Source organism: Leopardus geoffroyi, chromosome B4 (assembly GCF_018350155.1).
Source record: "Leopardus geoffroyi isolate Oge1 chromosome B4, O.geoffroyi_Oge1_pat1.0, whole genome shotgun sequence".
NCBI lineage: Eukaryota > Metazoa > Chordata > Mammalia > Carnivora > Felidae > Leopardus > Leopardus geoffroyi.
The window spans coordinates 20,773,664-20,792,384 of NC_059341.1; the positions used below are offsets into that span (position 1 = coordinate 20,773,664).

At 42.2% G+C, this 18,721-nt stretch overlaps 2 protein-coding genes across 7 annotated transcripts; both read left to right on the forward strand.

Moving 5' to 3' along the window:
- The first annotated feature begins 3,417 nt into the window (after positions 1 to 3,417).
- On the forward strand, positions 3,418 to 7,338 carry COMMD3 (COMM domain containing 3). 2 transcript variants are annotated; one of them, XM_045462484.1, is made up of 8 exons: positions 3,419 to 3,602; positions 4,935 to 5,046; positions 5,142 to 5,205; positions 5,294 to 5,328; positions 5,693 to 5,753; positions 5,839 to 5,895; positions 5,990 to 6,049; positions 6,974 to 7,338. In XM_045462484.1, the coding sequence occupies exons 1-8, from the start codon at positions 3,464 to 3,466 to the stop codon at positions 7,031 to 7,033; spliced, it is 588 nt and encodes a 195-aa protein (XP_045318440.1). In that variant the 5' UTR covers positions 3,419 to 3,463; the 3' UTR covers positions 7,034 to 7,338. The 2 variants fall into 2 exon arrangements, with proteins under 2 accessions (XP_045318441.1, XP_045318440.1); XM_045462485.1 differs by lacking the exon at positions 5,142 to 5,205 and having other exon boundaries at positions 3,418 to 3,602; positions 5,263 to 5,328.
- A 1,415-nt stretch (positions 7,339 to 8,753) lies between these two features.
- BMI1 (BMI1 proto-oncogene, polycomb ring finger) lies at positions 8,754 to 18,721 on the forward strand. Of its 5 annotated transcripts, none has more exons than XM_045462478.1 (10): positions 8,754 to 8,861; positions 13,664 to 13,794; positions 14,143 to 14,239; positions 14,845 to 14,900; positions 14,994 to 15,044; positions 15,209 to 15,317; positions 15,396 to 15,441; positions 15,878 to 15,976; positions 16,283 to 16,363; positions 16,457 to 18,721. In XM_045462478.1, exons 2-10 carry the CDS (start codon positions 13,683 to 13,685, stop codon positions 16,784 to 16,786), a joined length of 981 nt encoding a protein of 326 aa, XP_045318434.1. In that variant the 5' UTR covers positions 8,754 to 8,861; positions 13,664 to 13,682; the 3' UTR covers positions 16,787 to 18,721. The 5 variants fall into 5 exon arrangements, with proteins under 5 accessions (XP_045318434.1, XP_045318439.1, XP_045318438.1 ...); XM_045462483.1 differs by lacking the exon at positions 8,754 to 8,861 and adding an exon at positions 9,149 to 9,369; XM_045462482.1 differs by lacking the exon at positions 8,754 to 8,861 and adding an exon at positions 12,814 to 12,925.

The following is an 18,721-nucleotide window of genomic DNA, read 5'->3' on the forward strand; positions in this document are numbered from 1 at the left end:
TGGTCCCAGTGTCTTTAATGTGAGTGACATTTCACTTTCCTTCACATATTAAGGCACTAATTCTATTGAAAGGAATTTGAGTTTTATCTCTAAAAGTCCATATATATATATATGATAGACCGTATGATGTGAGGGAGGCAAAAAGTTATATTTGTCTACATTAATTGTTGTAGCAACAATTATTTATAAATTTGTTAGGGATTGGATTAGATGTTAAATTTGAAAATAAAAGTTTTGTCGCCCCCTGTGAATTTTCAGTGTGGTCTTTTGACAACATATGTTCCATAAGACTCAGTTTGCAATCACTGAACTCTGTGATCATGAATGTACAAAAACTTGACCATTCAAATCCCAAGTCCCAATCTATGTCTTACCAAGTTAAGATATTTAATAAGAGAATGCATATAGATTTTATAAACTTCATTGAAATAATTTTGACCTATCCTCTCAAGTGCCATGTATAACTCAGTTAAATATTTCTGTCTACTCTCCATTTTTGGTTAAAATAACTTCAAAATAACAAATCCTATTTTCATTAATAGGTATCTCAAGGTTTTACAATCATTAACCATCAAAGAATGAGTGTTGGGGGCAGAGAGATGGTCTCTTGTCTATAGGTAATTTTTAAGGGTTTTTAACTTCCTTCTCTCTAGAAAATAAGCAGGTATGCCATGGGCAAAGATGAAATAGAATCTCACTGGAACACATAGTTAACACTTCTGGTTTCTCTTGAGTACTTTGGCATATTGGCTGTTTTCACTCCCTCTGGACCATCACTAAACTTTTCATTCTAAAGGAATACTTCCTTTCAACTTTCTTTGCATAAAAGCAACAGTCCTTATACAATCTAGGAAAAAAAAAAAAAAGAATGCTAGAAAATATTTTGTTTCATAAAACTAACAAATGTACCAATGAGGCCTTTGAGAAAAGCTGACCACACAGATCTTGTAAACACCCCAGCACATTTTAATTGTAGTCAGAATGCAGAGGCCAATATTAAATTGGTTTCTTAAAAAAAAAAAAAATTAACAGCCCAAAGGATACAATGTATTTTAAAATACTCTAAAACACTGTTTTAAATGATACTTGCTAATTCTTTGAATAATCTCTAAATTCTCAAAAGAAAAATTTATCAGCAGTGTCTTTCTTAATATTTGTGATTTAGAAGGAAAAATCCATTATTAAATTAAGATTTTTGAGTATTTATTTTGTTATTCTCAGCTGCACATAATTGTTATTTAAGAAGCACTTTGAGGCACAGTTCAGTCTGTTGGCTTTGAGCCTGCAGAATTTTTTCAAGTCCAGTGAGAGCTCCAATGCTCTTTGCAGTAATCAAAGCAAAAATTTTTGTTTTTTTTTTTTTTTACACTTTCAGAATGTGTTCATCATAGTTTTTCTAACACTATAAAATGCATTGATTTTATTGCTGCAAACAATAGAGTCTGAATCTGTACAATCATGTTTTCTAATGTTCACACTTTGGTGTATTTCAATGGCTTACTTGCCAAGAACATACATATTCTATGTACATTTAAACAAATTCTTAATCCTGTGCTTCCTTCAAAGGAAGTTGAAATAAATATACCTATGGTAGAAAAATTCAGCTTTTCTAGTATCAAAAAACATATAATTAAAATTTTTGTGTGAGCCGTAAATGTACTCATCACTTGGGCCTAACACAAGTATATCTAGGCAAAAGAGGACAAATCCCTTGTAAGAGAAAGTAATTACATACGTATAAGAGTAACATGACAGCTATTTTGGAAACAATCCCTGTGAATTTCCTAACTTTTATACTCTCAAATTCACAACCATTTATTGTATGTATTTTCCTCTTTTAAAACAACATTTAAAAATCTACAGTCAGGCATTAACGCTTTCTTTTTGACACTACATTGAGTATGATTACAATAATCAACTCAAATTCTATTAGAATATTAACAATCAATGTTATACAAGGTCATAAAATACACATGTAATAAATGTAATGATCTCGGGTGTTGTTAATATTAACACTTACACAACTCTGCCCTGTAAAGTATCCCCTATGTAAATCAGATACCTGGAAATTTTTCAACTGATGCTAAATTATTCCATTGGTGTCCTGTTGTGAAACCAGGTGCTTTCTACGTATTGCTGCAAGTTTAAATGTTGATTATGTTTATTAGAAACTTTTCTCCCCCCAAAATAAGCACTAAATTATTCCCACAGAAGTGTCTCACCTGGAGTCTGTTTCAAATAATCGCTCCTGGAGGCTAAAACACCTTTCTTGCTCCTTATCCCCGCCCCCCTCCCTCCACCACAAAGAACTTGCTTTTTAACTTTTCTTTTTAAATTCTTGTGATCAAAAGTGCGTAATCTACTTTGCTTATTTTCCCCCCGCCCCTTAAAGAATCATTTTTGTTCTCCAACTCCGTCGAAATACAAAGGCAAAGTTAAAAACTTTGGACAATATTTGAGTTTTCAAAGTTATGGATAGCTGAGCCAGGAATCACTTCTAATAAAACCCTTGCCAGTCCTACCTGTATTTTATTAAGATAACTGCCTGATATGTGAAGACTCTTTCATTAAAACCACAGAGATGTCATAAGCACAGCAGCACAAAACTTGTGTCCGTTTGCTTTGGGGGGGGGGGAGGGTCGTTATTTGCAGCGGCATATACAATTCCAATAATTCTGTCAAATGTTTGCGGATCATTTATGAATCCCTCAATTACGGAAGTACAGTAGGACCACACGCGCACTGTACGCGTGAACATGTGTGTACACACAGACACACACACACGCAGGAAGGAATCCACTGCCATATTCCAGGACTGACAATGAAAAAGGAAAAATAAACAAGAATTATGTAACTTGAGGTCTACAGCCTCACTCACAAAAGGGCAACGCTGGGAGGTTAAGCTGTTTGAGTGCAAAAACCCCCCAAACCAGAAAAAAACACAACCAGTTGCTCTAAATGGGAGCTTCCCGCAGGCTTTCGCGCTGAGCGAGGAGCAAGGGAAGCGTAGTTTTCGGGGGGGGGGGGGGGGCGGGGGGCCGGAATCCCCACCTCTCCCTCCACTCCCCCCCAGGGGGTCTTTCCAGGAACGCTCCAGCGGAGCCCCGCAGGAGCTGGTGACAGACCTAGGTGAGCACCGAGGGGAAGAGAAAGCACCGAGCGCGTCCACAAAGCGCCCGGGGCCGCCCCTCTCCCTGAGGCGCGGCAGCTCTCGCGGCTGGCCCAGAAGGAAGGGCTGGACGGAAGCCACGGCGCCGGGAACGGCAGGGGCGGCGGGCGACGGACGGTGGGCGGCTAGGCGCGCTGGCCGAGGCGCGAGCCGGGGAGGCGGCCGGGGAGGCCCCGGGCTGGGAGGCCCGCAGCCCGCGCCGCCGCCCGGAGCCGCGTGCGCGCGCGGCCGCATCAGCTGAGCGCGCGGCGCGTGTCACGTGGTGCGCGTGTCGAAGGTCACGGCGCGCTCACAATGGAGCTCTCGGAGTATGTGCAGAAAGGCTTCCAGATGCTGGCCGATCCTGGCTCCTTCGACTCCAACGCCTTCACGCTTCTCCTCCGGGCGGCTTTCCAGAGCCTGCTGGACGCCCAGGCGGACGAGGCCGTGTTAGGTAAGCCGCTCGGCTCTGAGCTAGATCGGCCTGGGTGGAGGGGCGCTCGGAGAAGAGGAGCGAGACCGAGCGAGAGGGGGAAAACCCCGGGAAGAGGAAGTCTCCGGGCTTTGCCCTTCGCTCCGGACGGAGTGTGGGGATGTGAACCCGGAGCGGACCCTGACCATTGTTCTGTCCCCAGTTGGCACCTGCACACAGCCGGCTACACGTTTCTGGTCTGATTTCTCCTCCCAGTCTCTTTGTTCCTTTGTAAAGCCCGTGTTCGAGTCTTGTTTGTGGCCTAAACATCTAAGGTTTGCAGCCTGGTCTGAGGCAAAGGCTAGTTGACACTTGGACTTCATCAGGGTAGCTCCCTGCAATTCAAGCGTTCAGTGCTAGGCTGGCAAAGGTTTTAAAGGCTCTGTTTCCAAAGAATTACTAGGTCACATAGTGTTGACATTTTCCAATCTAGAGAATACCTCAAGCCCCTGTGATCACTGCAACACCCCAGTTAAGTATGTTTTGCACAGGTCCCACGCCTAGAACTTTAAAATATGGTGCATAATGTTTTGTTCCGCACCAGTTACGAGGAGACGAGTCTCTTTCAAGTGGTCCGGTCAGTGATTGCGAGTGCCGTGTCTGTATGGATTGAAAGCGTATTTTAAGACATCGCTTTTAGATAATTTTCTTAAATATAAATATCCCAACAATTCAAATTTTGTTTTTTCTGTAGTTTCATGATCTAAACCCTTGTACAAAAAGTATGAAAGTGGAAGTTCTTTAAACGAAAATAGTAACCACCACCTGGGTTAATCTCAAAAAAAAAAAAAAGGATAGCTGTCAAAATCGGAAAATATTTTGAAAATTGTATTTTATATTCTGAACCCGTGTCCCGCTCTTGATGTATTAATGTCCTTGGACCAGTTATCCTAAAATTAATCCATTTTAGAGGGACAGTTTATTCATTCTTAAGTTTACACCGCGTAAAATATTTGTCTTCTTATTTTCCTGTGAATATACTGCATCCAGCGTTGTATTGACCACTTTTTAGTTATTTTTTTTTTTCCTTTGGGGTTGTACAGTTGTAAAAAAAAACACACACACAGTGAAAAAGTAAGGCAAAATAAAAGAAGGCAATTGAGACCGGTAACAGAATTATTGATGTATGCTCATTATTGTTTTCCATTGACCTTGTTGTTCATCTCATTTACTTATAATTGCCAGTCTTTAGAGTTGAATTCTTTTTGTTATCTTGTTAAAGGGGATTTTTACCCAAATTAAAATACCCATTTTAGAAACATGACTATAAAGAATTTATTATCACAGCCATCACTAGCAATTAATTTATTTTAGATCACCCAGACTTGAAACATATCGACCCTGTGGTTTTAAAACATTGTCACACAGCAGCTGCAACTTACATACTGGAGGCAGGAAAGCAAAGAGCTGACAAGTCAACTCTAAGGTACAGGATTTATTTAAATATTCATTTGTTTTCAAATAGTATCTTTAAGACTCCAATTTCACTTTTTAAACTTTGGCTTTTCTCCCCCCTTCTAGCACTTACCTAGAAGACTGTAAATTTGATAGAGAGCGAATAGAACTGTTTTGCACGGAATATCAGGTTACTTATTTAAAGTTTTTTAAATTAATAGTTACTATTTTTCTTCTCTTTGCAAAGATGTGTTTTCTTTCTTTCTTTCCCCCTCCAGAATAATAAGAATTCCCTAGAAATCCTACTGGGAAGGTAGGTACTGTATAAGGTGTCAAGCTGAGCCACTTTTCACTTGCAGGTATGAATGGAGAGTCTGGTGTGAAACAAAACAGGGCAAAAAGACAGGGATCTTGACCAAAAGAAAAGGGGCCAAAGGGCAAGTGAAACAATTGAAGTTAAGCTAATGTTTTTTTTAAAGGTAAAGTTTATTGAGATAATTTTTTCAATGCTCTTTTACTCTTCAGAACTTGAAAACATGGTTTAACAATTTTTGAATTCAGAGGAGATTGAAATTGTGTGTGTGTGAGGTGGGGAGGTAGACACCATTCTTGGTAGAGAGAAATACTCAAAGTCTTTCTGTAGATATTATGTACAAAATTATCATTGTATTTTTTAGTATAGGCAGATCTCTTCCTCATATAACTGATGTTTCTTGGCGTTTGGAATATCAGATAAAGGTAAAGTTGGACAAACTCTTTTCTGGGGGGATTTAAGGAACTTAAAAAAAAAAAAGACTGAAGTGTATGTGTTGTGCTCTTTTAGACCAATCAACTTCATAAGATGTACAGACCTGCATATTTGGTGACCTTAAATGTAGAGGTATTTACACATATGCCTTGTCTAAAATTTAAATGTGTAATGAAATTTAAAATGCCCTTGATTTACATAAACAGCGCTTTTTTTTCTTCCATAGAACACTGATTCCCGATCCCACCCAGAGATTAGTTTTAGTTGCAACATGGAACAATTACAGGTACAGTATTAGGATCTGTGAATATGCCTGTTTGTTTATAGATGTTTGAGAATTATGCTTATGGAAAGTTCAAAAGAAAAACTAACCATCTGTCAGGAGACAGTGAAGGTTGGTTAAGGATTTAATGGGAAAGGGCTTCAAAAGCAGTATTTTAAAGTAGGCTTCACTTTTGAAATTAAGACATTCCTAACAGAATTGGTTTATATTTGCTGTTCCCTCTGGTTAAGATAAATTTCTGAATTGTAGTGTTGAGTGTGAATTCCTTCTATTGTGATTAGTTTGATCCAATAAAACAAAGCAAAATTAAGGGCATGTCTTTGAAAATGTCTTCTTTACTTTCAGGAATTAAACTTTCAAACAATCTTTAAATGGTTTTAAATGACTTTTTATAAAGAGGAAGTATACATAAAGTTCTAAAACTCTTTCATATTGCCAATGTAAGACTGGAAACATTCAAAACTACGTTGATTACTGGACATGGTAACGAATTTATTTCTTACCACTTAAAACAATGAAGAGCATTACTTGAAATTTTGATGAACTTTGAATTTTTCAAAAGGCATCTCCTGTGGAATTGTTTTAATGCAACCATTAATCAAACTTTAAAGTTTCTCAGAAAGTGTGAATACAGCGTAATTTTTGTTAGGTAACTGGAGAAATTTAGTTCTGACCTATCTTGCCTGTTAAGAGGATTCGGTTAGAAATTGTATTTCAAATGTGAGGGGAGAGTGGCCCATTTGAAGATGAGCTATTTCAGAGGGGAACCTTCTTTTGATCGATAGTGGCTTGCCAAAGGTTAAAACCCTCGTGAATTTTAAACTCGTTTAGAAAGTGCCCCGACTTTTTTTCTTGCATCTTTCTCAAACTTGGATACTTCTGTCTTGTGTTTTATCCTAAAAACGTGGCATTATAAACGTCTTTTAGGACTTGGTGGGGAAACTTAAAGATGCTTCGAAAAGTCTGGAAAGAGCAACTCAGTTGTAACTTGGGAAAGTTAACGATCCGCCCGGGTGTCGAGGAAGACCAGGAACGCCTTGTCGACCGAACCACCGTTTGTGCGAGCTGGATGTCCTTCTCTTAAGTAGAAAAAAAAAAAAGTTGCCTTTTGGATTTATGCCGCTCGTCAATTTTGACACTTTTTTACACGTGTAAAAGAGTTGAGGGAAATTCTGCCTATTTCAGACATCTTTAGCATAAACTGTACATTGATCCCATTTGGTCTTTTTCAAGTCTTACAAAAGGAAGTAGACAGTATTACACTCTGAATAAATAAGTTGTTCCCACAAAAAGAGTGGTGAGAGTTTGTTTGGATTTGAGTTTGTGTTAATTATTACTTTGAAGACATACATACGATTAGCGTTAACTTTTAACGATCGCCTTTTCTCTGGATTAAAGTTAAACACAGTGGGAAAGGATGCGGTCTCCGGGGTTTGTGGAAGACCCCGTTTCGGGACTTGGGGAGCGGACGTGGTCGCCCCGCGGCGGGAGCCGGCCGGTCCCGTTACCTGAGCCGGGGCGGGGGCTGGCCCGCAGTCGGACCCTCGCCCGCGGGGCTCCCGAGGCCCGGCCCGGCCAGCCCCCGCGCGGAGCCCCTGGCCGGAGCGAGCCGCTGCCCGCGCGCGCGCCCCGCCTCGGCCGCCGGCGGGCGGGGAAGGGGGCCGGCGCGGCCGCGGGAAGACAGGGGCGGGCGCTGTTGTTTCCGCGAGCCCAGCTCGGGCGCAGGTTCCGCGCCGCGGCGCCGGAGTCTGGGCCGCAGCCCGTTGGGCTGGCGGGGCCGGGCCGGGGGAGGTGGCCCGGCGCTTTCCTTGGCGGGAGCCAGTGGACGTGTGCGCCGCGGGTGGAGGCGGGCGGCAGAAAGAAAGAAATAACGGGGGGGTGGGGGCGGTGGGGTGAGCTGAGCTGCGTGCGGGGCCGAAGCGATGCCCGCGCCGGGAGCAGGGTGGCGCGTGTGGCGCTGTGGAGAAATGTCTCCGCAGCCGCGCCAGCGCCGCCGCCGCCGCGCTGAGCGAGGGGGAGGGGGCCGGGTCGCGCCGCTCGGAGGGGAGGGGGCGGCCGCGGGCCCGACTACACCGACACTAATTCCCAGGCCGCCCTTAAGGAATGAGGGGAGCACGTGACCCGGTGGGGGGGCGGCGGGGGGAGGGGGCGGGCGGACTCTGAGCCATTTTGGAGCCGGTGTCAGTTTCCACTCTGCCTTCAGCGGTGCATTTTTTTTTTCCACCCTCCCCTCCCCCCTCCTCATCCTTCCTCCCCTCCCCCCGCCTCTCCGCACGCACACACACGGCGCCCCCCACTCGCCCTCCTCCCCCCACAGCAACTATGAAATAATAATCGTAGTATTAAAGGCAGAGATCGGGGCGAGACAATGGGGATGTTGGCGAGGGAGCCCCGATCCGGATTAGAAACACCTCCCAGCCCCGCAGAATAATACTGATCGCGCCCCCTCCGCGCGCTCCCTCCCCCGAGTGCGGAGCGGGAGGAGGCGGCGGCGGCCGAGGAGGAGGAGGAGGAGGAGGAGGCCCAGGAGGAGGAGGCGTTGGAGGCCGAGGAGGAGGAGGAGGAGGAGGAGGCCGCGGAGGAGGAGGAGGCCGAGGCGGAGGAGGAGGAGGAGGAGGCCGGGCTCGGGAGGCAGCATGAGCCGAGCGCGGCGGCCGCGGCTCCTCTCGGCTGCGCTCGTTGCCCATTGACAGCGGCGTCTGCAGCTCGCTTCAAGATGGCCGCTTGGCTCACATTCATTTTCTGCTGAACGACTTTTAACTTTCATTGTCTTTTCCGCCCGCTTCGATCGCCTCTCGCCGGCTGCTTTTTCCGGGTACGTAGGAGGCGAGGCGCCTCCGGGACGGGGCCGGGGGGCGGCGGGGGCCGCGCGGGGCTCGGGCCGGCCGCGGGTGGATGGGGAGCGGCCCCCCCCCCCGCGCCTCTCCCGCGCCGGCCGGGAGGGCGCTGACAGCGTGGGCGCCGAGCCCCGCGCCGCCGCCCGCCGCCGCCGCCGCCCGCCGGCCCCGCGCGCCGCCCGGCCCCGCGCGCCGCCCGCGCCCGCGAGCGCGCGCCCGCCGCCGCCCGCCGACTCCCGCGGCGCCGGGACCGACCCGCAGCCCGCGCCGCGCCGCCGCCGCCGCCGCCGCCGCCGCCAGCCGGGCTCGGCGCCGCTCCAGCCGCCGCCCGCTCCAGCCCCGGACGCGCCGCGCGCGGCCCCACGTTTTAGTTCCTTTCTCCCCCGAGCGCCCCTCTACACCCTCGCGACGCACATGGCCCCCGAGAAGAACACTTCTATTTGCAGCCTCTGCGGCTCTCCCCGCCACGGCGCCCTTTGTTGAGAGGTAGATTTTGATGAAACGGGGACGGGTTCCTGAAATCGGGAGCTGCTCGGGTCAAGTGGCTTCCCTCTTCTCCCGAAGAAAGGGCTTTTGAGGGGTTTAAACGTCCAGAGAATGCCCTCATTTTATAGGGACGGGTTGCGTGGGGGGCAGCGACCCCGCCGAGGTGGATGTTAAACTGGAAAGAGCCCGAACAAAAATGTTATTAACTTAAGTTGGAGGGACACTTGTGTGAAATTGGATGGCTTGTAAGATGGCGGTTCCCAGTTGTTTCCAAGGTCTCCTGCATTTGTGTTTAAAATGGTAAAGTTTTCAAGGTGTTATTTGTTGGGAGTCTTAGATGAGTTCTCGAAACATTACTTGGGACGCGCGCACTGGGAAGTGGGCATTTCAAATTTGGAGCTTTTTTGGGGGGTGATGATGGTGACTGGACGTTAGTCTTGCAAGAGGTTTCCTTTCTTCTTTTCAACCCCCTCCTTCTTTTTCTCTCCCCCCCCCTGCCGCCGCCCCCCACCTCGGTCAGTGCAATTTTTCTCTCAGCCTCTCCTATGGGATGCACTTAGAACCGTGACTTAGGTCCACTACGTTTTATAGGTTTTGCTGAATGTCAGCATAGGTCATGTGGTAAAGAGATGCTTTGGAAAAGGAGCACTAAAAAGTTGACTACGTGTGTTTACACAGCCTTTTGGGTTTGACAGCGATAGAGGATGGTGTTTTCCCCCAGAAATTTACAGTTAATAATTGGAAGTAAACAAGTAGAGAGACTTTGATCATTTCCAATTGCAATAAAAGGATTTAGTGGGCTTAGTGGTCACGGTCCAATATTTAAAAGAGAAGCATGTATTTAACCCCTTCTCTTAAAGTAGGCAAAATTCTGGGCATATTTATCCAAATCCTACTGTAGGTGGGTGGTACCTAGAATGTTGAGTGCTTCTGCATATATTTCATAGGAACCTTAACCCCCAAGTTCTGGAAACCCATCATGAGCTACAATAAAGACTTGAAAGTTAAGGATGCAAATCGTTGACAGTATATACTTCATGTGACTATGTTAGTATTTGAATTTTATTTTAAGTAGACTGGTCAGAATCCCTTAGAGATTGGGTTCATGAGCAGATTTATAAACTTTTAAGTATCTGAGTTCATTCCCATACATTTGCCCCCGAGTGCAAAGGTGTTTGAAATTACTTACCTGTGCAAATTACATGCATAGTAACAGTGTCTTTGAAGCCATATAAAAGTCATTTCGTGTGCATGTGGATACACACACGTGCTTTTGTAAGAAAATTGAGTATTTAATTGTACTTGATAAATCCATTTATACTCTACCACCAAGTTCCGGGATGGATGGGTGTTGAGTACCCAACTCGGCAAAGCTCTCCCTCAGAGTCAAGTTAACCCAAACTTTACCCATACTTCTGGGCTGTGAACCCCAACTGGGGTTTTGGAGTTCATTTGCATTTCTTAGATTGCAATAGTCAAGCTGATTGTTAACATAAGAGCTTGCTTCTGTTTTGCTTCATTTTGACATGGTGTTAGGCCTCCCAACTAAACTGACAGCCCCCACTGAGTCTGGTACAAAGGCAAGTTTTAACTATTGAGTATTTTTACTACTGTGTGGTGCATTTTTTGCTTGCCTGCCTGGCAGTTTCTGTATTGGAACCTAGGAGGCTTTCATTTCTAAGGTGCAAGGGATTGTTTGTTTCCTAAGCCTATCAAGCATGTCAAACATTTTGGAAGTCATCATTACATTGCCAGTACTCTCAAGTGGTATACAAAGATAAAGAACTGATTTTTATGTAAGTAATGAAGTGATATTTACTGGCATTATAAATGGCGATAGGACTGTGGCCAAACCAGGTGATTGTGACTTACCTGTTAAAAGCCAACCAGCAGATTTCCCTCCACTGAGGTTTAACTGTTCTGTATGTTAGTATTTGTGTTTGGTGCTTTCTGTACAGCAGAGAAATAAAGGCATCTGTTTTTATTGAAGTCCCTTCTCAAACTTCATGTTCGGTGACATTAGTGTGATATGCTATCACAAGGAGACCTAAGTATCACCTTGTTATCTTTCTAGGAAAGGTCCTGTGGTTTCACAAGGAGAGTTTGCTTTAAGAATTAAGGTTTGTCTTTAATCAAGTACAATGGATTTAAATATTGCTACTCTTTTGGGACAGTGCTCCACCCACAACTCCTCTGCAACCCCAATTAGATTTATTTTAACAACATGTTGACAATATTCTTGTAAACAAGTAATCCAAAGATAACTGAGGAATCACACATGAAGTTTTCTGGTTGAAGTCACTGGTTGCTACTGTGATCACTTTCATAAAAGAGGCTTTGTTTTGTTTTTGCCTTTTTTTTTTTTTTTTTTTTTTTTTTTTTTTTTTTTTTAGTACTCTAAAGCTGTTAGTTTCAGCCATTGAGGTATGTTCATTGGTATTTCCTTCTTCTGCATTAAAATTCCCTAGGAATTAAAACCTCAGATGCATCTTCAAGTTTCACAAGTTCCTAGATTTCTATTCAGAGCAGTTTTGAGAATGTACTCCACACAGGTCTAGAAACGTGGTCCTATTTTAGGTTCTGAAATGAATGAAGTGGGGGTAAGAAATATATTTTTCAAGAGCACTACACGAAATAATTGACTTTCCTGATTGTCCGCTGGTATATTGTTGCTGACAATTCCCCACCGTGACTTTTCTGTAATATATGGTATCTTTTGGGAATATTATTTCATCGTGTGGGGATTTGTATGGAGGTTAGGCTGAGAAAATGACATTTGTTTTTCTCTCCTATCGTTGCTCTGGGTTGACAAGGTGTTGATTTAGCGTTGGGAATGGGCTGGTCACATGATTCTTTACATATTGTCACTACCGTACCGATGAAAGTAGTTTTTCTTGCCTCCAGCATAGTTCAAATAAAACACACGGCTTTGCCCCCTCCTTGTCTTCTTGTAGTACAGATTTCACTTTTTAGCCTTAGCAAAACTTTGTATCGCTAATCTAATCTGCAGGAGAACTTCATATTAGAGAAGAAAGCTTTAAAGAGGTTCAGTTCAATAAACATCTCTGCAATTTGAGCCCTGACGATTTTGGGCTAAGTGCACAGTTGGCAATTCTCAAATGATCCCTTCGTGAAATTTTTGACCTAGTGATTGCTAACAGGAGAGACCGAGTGAAGATGTGAAAGAAGTTCTTCGCACCGAGTCGACTTGGAAAGAGGCCCCCAAGAGTGTCCGAAGTGGCCGGGAGTTCGGTTTGCGTTTTTCCTCCACCACTCGCGCGCTCCGGGGCCCCCCAGGCTGCCCGCCGGGTTGCCGCGGGCTGGGATCCTGCTCCCCAGCGCCGCGGGCCTCGTGGGGCTGCCCCACCCCCGAGCCGCGCCGCCCGCACCCCACCCCGCCCCCGCGCCGGCCCCGCCCCCGCGCCGCGCCGGCCCCTCCCCCGCGCCCGCCGCCGCCTCCGCCCCGCCGCCCAGCCGCCCCGCACGCCTGCCGAAGCTCCGGGCTCGGCCCGGCTCCGCGCGGAGTTGCAGCGGTGGCCGGATGCCAAGTGTAAGTGTAAGTTGCTATGGAAACCCCGACAGAGGCGAGTTCCGAATCCGGAGCGAGACGGAGCCGCGGGCGCCGCCGGATCCGCCCCTCGCATCCCGGCCCCCGGGCGTCCGCGCGCTCAGGCCCCAGCCCGAGGCCGACTGGAGGTGCTTCTGCAGCCCCAGCACCCAGCTCCGGAAATGCCAGGGATGCAGATAGGGCAGAATTTGTTTTCCCTTTGTATCGCGTGAAAACGTGCCAGGTTCTGGTTGCTGGAACCGCCTAAAACAACAAGAACCCCTGGGAAGCCAGGGCATGCTCACGGATTTTCAGCTGAAGATCCATAAGGAAGTTTTACAATAAATTTGGAGACCTGGAACAAGCCCTGGCGGTTGGTAAATATCTGCGGGGACTGTGTGGCGTCTGCAGCAGCCTTGGGGCTGCTAGGCTAGAGGACAAATGGAAGAAAGAGACCCGAATACTCTCAGCTCCCAGCCCCCACCCCGGACCTTTTCTTCTCCCTCCTGGAATGACCTGAGGGACCAGAAGTTATTTTAGTTGAATCCTCTTTCATCATTTCACTGTAATTGATTTAGGTCTGATTAGTAAATTCCTTCTGTAGAAAACGTTGGGACAGCCCAGCTGTACAGTCTTAAACGAGTTTTATGAACTCCACAGCACTTCAGAGTGTACGGTTACTAGAAGTTGGGAGATAATCTCGTTTCTCTTTCTGTGGATTATAGCCAATATTTCTGTGTCTTGCAGGATCTTTTATCAAGCAGAAATGCATCGAACAACCAGAATCAAGATCACTGAGCTAAATCCCCACCTAATGTGTGTGCTTTGTGGAGGGTACTTCATTGATGCCACAACCATAATAGAATGTCTACATTCCTGTAAGTACAAAGTTTTAGACCTTTTTTAGTGTCATGTGTATTTCACATTTCTTTCTGATGTTTGAAAACTATAACAATTCCCTCAGTCCTTGAGAATGTTGGTACAAAGTGATGGAGTTGTTTTCTACTCTTGGATTTGGTGAATTTTTGTTAATGCGTATTTTAAACATTTTATAAGTACAAGTATGCAATGGACAAGTGTTCTCAGGATATTGATGAAGTTTATTTAATTGGAAATACCTTTTGGCGTTTAGCATTTTCTTACTACTAGTTTTCCATTTTTGACCCTGATTTTAATGCTTAGCATCTAATCTCTAAACTTACAAAACTTCATTTTTCGACGTCTAGTCTGTAAAACATGTATTGTACGTTACTTGGAGACCAGCAAGTATTGTCCTATCTGTGATGTCCAAGTTCACAAAACCAGACCACTACTGAATATAAGGTAAGAAAATGTTTAAAATTAGTCTGTAATTGTTACTGGAATTGCATAATTTAGTGAAGGCTATCCTGTTTTATTTCTTCACACAAAATTTACCCTTGAATCTTCACCTGATGTGTATGCTTTGTGGAGGTTGCTCATTTCTTGCCATTTTAAGGATGACTAACTTTAGACAAAGTTGAGAACTGTTCAAGTGGATTTTAAGGTTTTTATTTACACATCTTTAAAAATCTGAATTCGTTCTCCATTTCTGCATTGCTTTATTGACTTTATGACAAGCAGGAATGAGTGTGTTTAAAATACTTCCATTCTTTTCTCTTTATTCTCTTTCCTATTAGCTAATTTAATAACTTGAAAGGCACACTTCTCTTGACTCCATGAAATGTGAAGAATTAATGAATATAAAATAAAAGTATTTTTCTATTGATTGAAGAGTACTACTACATAAAGAAATTTTATTCTCATAATTGTTATCTTACTGATGGAGACTCTCACAATCAAGTAAAATACTATAGGAGAAAGAAAACGAAGAATGTATAGTAACTGATATGAGCATCTAAGGTTTTTGCCATTATAATTAAGAATTTACTTTTCTAATTCTTTTTCAGGTCAGATAAAACTCTCCAAGATATTGTATACAAATTAGTTCCAGGGCTTTTCAAAAGTGAGTAACTTGGTTACAAATGAGTTTTTACAAAGTATTTATCTGTTTTATCTACTATAACAAATGTTTAAGACTTTCTTTTTCCTCCTCTAGATGAAATGAAAAGAAGAAGGGATTTTTATGCAGCTCATCCTTCAGCTGATGGTAAAATCTTTAGAAGGGAAAAGACATTTTATTTGGAGGGAGAACTTATTATTCAGTAATTTATTAAAATTGAGTTTAATTTAAAGTACCACTTCCATCTTCCTACGTAATATTTTAATTACATATTTAATTTTCTAAAATTGAGTTTCAAAATGTCTTCATAGCTGCCAATGGCTCTAACGAAGATAGAGGAGAAGTTGCAGATGAAGATAAAAGAATTATAACTGATGATGAGATAATAAGCTTATCCATTGAATTCTTTGACCAGAACAGGTAAATTTCGTAGGAAATGGGTTTTATGCTAATCCTTTCATGGGTACATTGTTCCACTAATAAAGTTATGTTTCTTAGATTGGATCGGAAAGTAAACAAAGACAAGGAGAAACCTAAGGAGGAGGTATGTTTCATGTTTTCACAAAAACCTATAGAAGAAACAGCATTTGGCTTCTAGATTTTATGAGGGTGTATGTTGTGCTTTAGAATATTCTAGGGCCAGATGATGCTGTCAAATGGGAGAAAATGATCATATTTGATGTTTAAGAGTGATTTGTATCTGATAGTAACTAGATAGAATTTATTTTATATGTAGTTACTCTTCTTACAAAATGCTTTAAAGAATTAATGCTTAATGCTTTGTTTTATTTAAAGTTTTCTTACTATGTCAGGAATCTGTTTATTTAGTATCAATAATAGTAAACTCAAAGTGTAGTTGAAAATATAGTCGGTCTCAGCTATGGTATTCATACCTTTTATCATATTGAGGCAATCTAATTAAAACTTTTTTCTTAGCTGAAAAGAATTTTAAGAAACAACTTTTCTAACTGTATTCTTAGGTGAATGATAAGAGATATTTACGTTGCCCAGCAGCAATGACTGTGATGCACCTAAGAAAGTTTCTCAGAAGTAAAATGGACATACCTAATACTTTCCAGGTATCTGCCTTATAGTCTTGGTGCATTTAATGTGGATTTTTTTAAATACAGGACTTAATTGGAACTATCTGTTAAAGTGTTTAGTCTGAATTTTGTTTTATGCTATGAATATAAATTCCTTCATAATTTCAGGAAATATTTCTCCTCTTTTCCTTTTAAAGTTTCAAGGGGGAGTCTTTCTTTGTCCAAGTGTTTGGAGAGAATGTCTTTTGAAGCATTTTTGGATTGTATTTAGATGACAAAGAAAATCTGGATTTACCTTTGTTCTTTATGGTACTTAATGATTGAAGTATCATTTTTCAATAGATCGATGTCATGTATGAAGAGGAACCTTTAAAGGATTACTATACACTAATGGATATTGCCTACATTTACACCTGGAGAAGGGTAAGTAGCATATCTAATACTTGAAGATTATTGTGGCAAACCGTATTTAAAGAGGACTGATTTTTTTTTTTTTTTTTCCTTTTAACTTTGTAGAATGGTCCGCTTCCTTTGAAATACAGAGTTCGACCTACTTGTAAAAGAATGAAGATCAGTCACCAGAGAGATGGACTGACAAATGCTGGAGAACTGGAAAGTGACTCTGGGAGTGACAAGGCCAACAGCCCAGCAGGAGGTATCCCCTCCACCTCTTCTTGTTTGCCTAGCCCCAGCACTCCAGTTCAGTCTCCTCACCCTCAGTTTCCTCACATTTCCAGTACTATGAACGGAACCAGCAGCAGCCCCAGCGGTAACCACCAATCTTCCTTTGCCAATAGACCTCGAAAATCGTCAGTAAATGGGTCGTCAGCAACTTCTTCTGGTTGATGCCTGAGACTGTTAAGGAAAAAAAAATTTTAAGTCCCTGATTTATATAGATATCTTCATGCCATTACAGCTTTAGAGATGCTAATACATGTGACTATCGTCCAATTTGCTTTCTTTTGTAGTGACATTAAATTTGGCTATAAAAGATGGACTAGATGTGGTATTCATATGGACGTTAATCGAAAAGAAAGATTGTTCCTAAAATTGGTTTCTGAGAAGGCAGGCAAGATGTTTTCCTGTGTGTTAGGAAAGATGGGAAATGGTTTCTGTAACCATGGTTCGGATTTGAAAATACTCTGCAGTGGATATAAACATTGGGCCATAGTTTGTTAATCTCAACTAACGCCTACATTACATTCTCCTTGATTGTTCTTGTTATTATGCTGTTTTGTGAACCTGTAGAAAACAAGTGCTTTTTATCTTGAAATTCAACAAATGGAAAGAATATGCATAGAATAATGCATTCTATGTAGCCATGTCACTGTGAATAACGACTTCTTGCATATTTAGCCATTTTGATTCCTGTTTGATTTTTACTTCTCTGTTGCTACACAAAACCGATCAAAGGAAAGTAAACTTCAGTTTTACAATCTGTATGCCTAAAAGCGGGTACTACCGTTTATTTTACTGACTTGTTTAAATGATTCGCTTTTGTAAGAATCAGATGGCATTATGCTTGTTGTACAATGCCATATTGGTATATGACATAACAGGAAACAGTATTGTATGATATATTTATAAATACTATAAAGAAAATATTGTGTTTCATGCATTCAGAAATGGTTGTTAAAATTCTCCCAACTGGTTCGACCTTTGCAGATACCCTCTGTTTGAGCCTTATCAGCATAGAATATTTTTAATGTGGATTTCTCATTCTAAATTCTATTTCATTGGAAGCAATTGGCAAATTATAATACTGATTTTCTCTAGTAATACATATTTACTTTTTAAATTGTTGCAGTAAAGAAAAACTTTTAACTAAGGAATTTGGAAATAAGTGTCTTCATTTCCTATTGCTTTTGATGGAATGAATGTGTTTTTAAAATGCGTATCCATCACTAGAATTCTAAAACAAATTTTTAAGTAAACCAGGAAATTGCTGGAAGAAGGCATTTTATCTGAAATTATTTTAATATGTTGGATAGCAAGAATTTCAAAGTTAAGAGTTGCATTTACAGCTATGAACAATGACCTATGTCCTCTCTCTATTGTCTTGAAATAGAAGCAATTTATTTTTAGCTTCTCCAGGTATTAATTTTTAAACAGAGTGAACATGTTGAATTTAAAATATGAATAATCCCAACAGTTTTCAGTTTGTGTTTTGCTTTGGTCGAACTTGGTGTGTGTTCATCACCCATCAGTTATTTGTGAGGGTGTTTATTCTATATGAATATCGTTTCATGTTTGTATGGGAAAATTGTAGCTAAACATTTCATTGTCCCCCGTCTGCAAAAGAAGCACAATTCTATTGCTTTGTCTTGCTTATAGTCATTAAATCATTACTTTTACATATATTGCTGTTATTTCTGCTTTCTTTAAAGATACAGTAAATGAAGTTTTATGAAACCACGAAATACATATATTTTTATTTTGACCTAAATTTGTACAGTCCCATTGTAAGTGTTGTTTCTAATTATAGATGTAAAATTAAATTTCATTTGTAATGGGGAAATTCCAATAAAAAGGATATTCATTTAGAAAATAGCTAAGACTTTAATAAAATTTGATATGAAAAGCACAATGTGCAGAAGTTTTGGAAACCCTATTGTGGATTACAACAGGTAAAAAAACTAAAGAGAATCAATTGCTGTCTTAAATAGTGATGTTGCTAAGAAGTACATGCTTTGTTGTATAATAGCTTGAAAGCCCAGTTGAAAGATGTATCTGTTTATTTACTCTACAATCTTTGAAGTAAAAGTTACCCATGTTTGCCAA

Excerpts from the sequence above, each read along its gene's own strand:
- COMMD3 (XM_045462484.1), top strand. The coding sequence starts at position 3,464 with ATGGAGCTCTCGGAGTATGTGCAGAAAGGCTTCCAGATGCTGGCCGAT. Across the intron at positions 3,603-4,934 it reads GGCGGACGAGGCCGTGTTAG|ATCACCCAGACTTGAAACAT; the intron begins GTAAGCCGCTCG and ends AATTTATTTTAG. Across the intron at positions 5,329-5,692 it reads CTAGAAATCCTACTGGGAAG|TATAGGCAGATCTCTTCCTC; the intron begins GTAGGTACTGTA and ends TGTATTTTTTAG.
- BMI1 (XM_045462478.1), top strand. The coding sequence starts at position 13,683 with ATGCATCGAACAACCAGAATCAAGATCACTGAGCTAAATCCCCACCTA. Across the intron at positions 15,045-15,208 it reads AGCTCATCCTTCAGCTGATG|CTGCCAATGGCTCTAACGAA; the intron begins GTAAAATCTTTA and ends ATGTCTTCATAG. Across the intron at positions 15,442-15,877 it reads AGGAGAAACCTAAGGAGGAG|GTGAATGATAAGAGATATTT; the intron begins GTATGTTTCATG and ends CTGTATTCTTAG.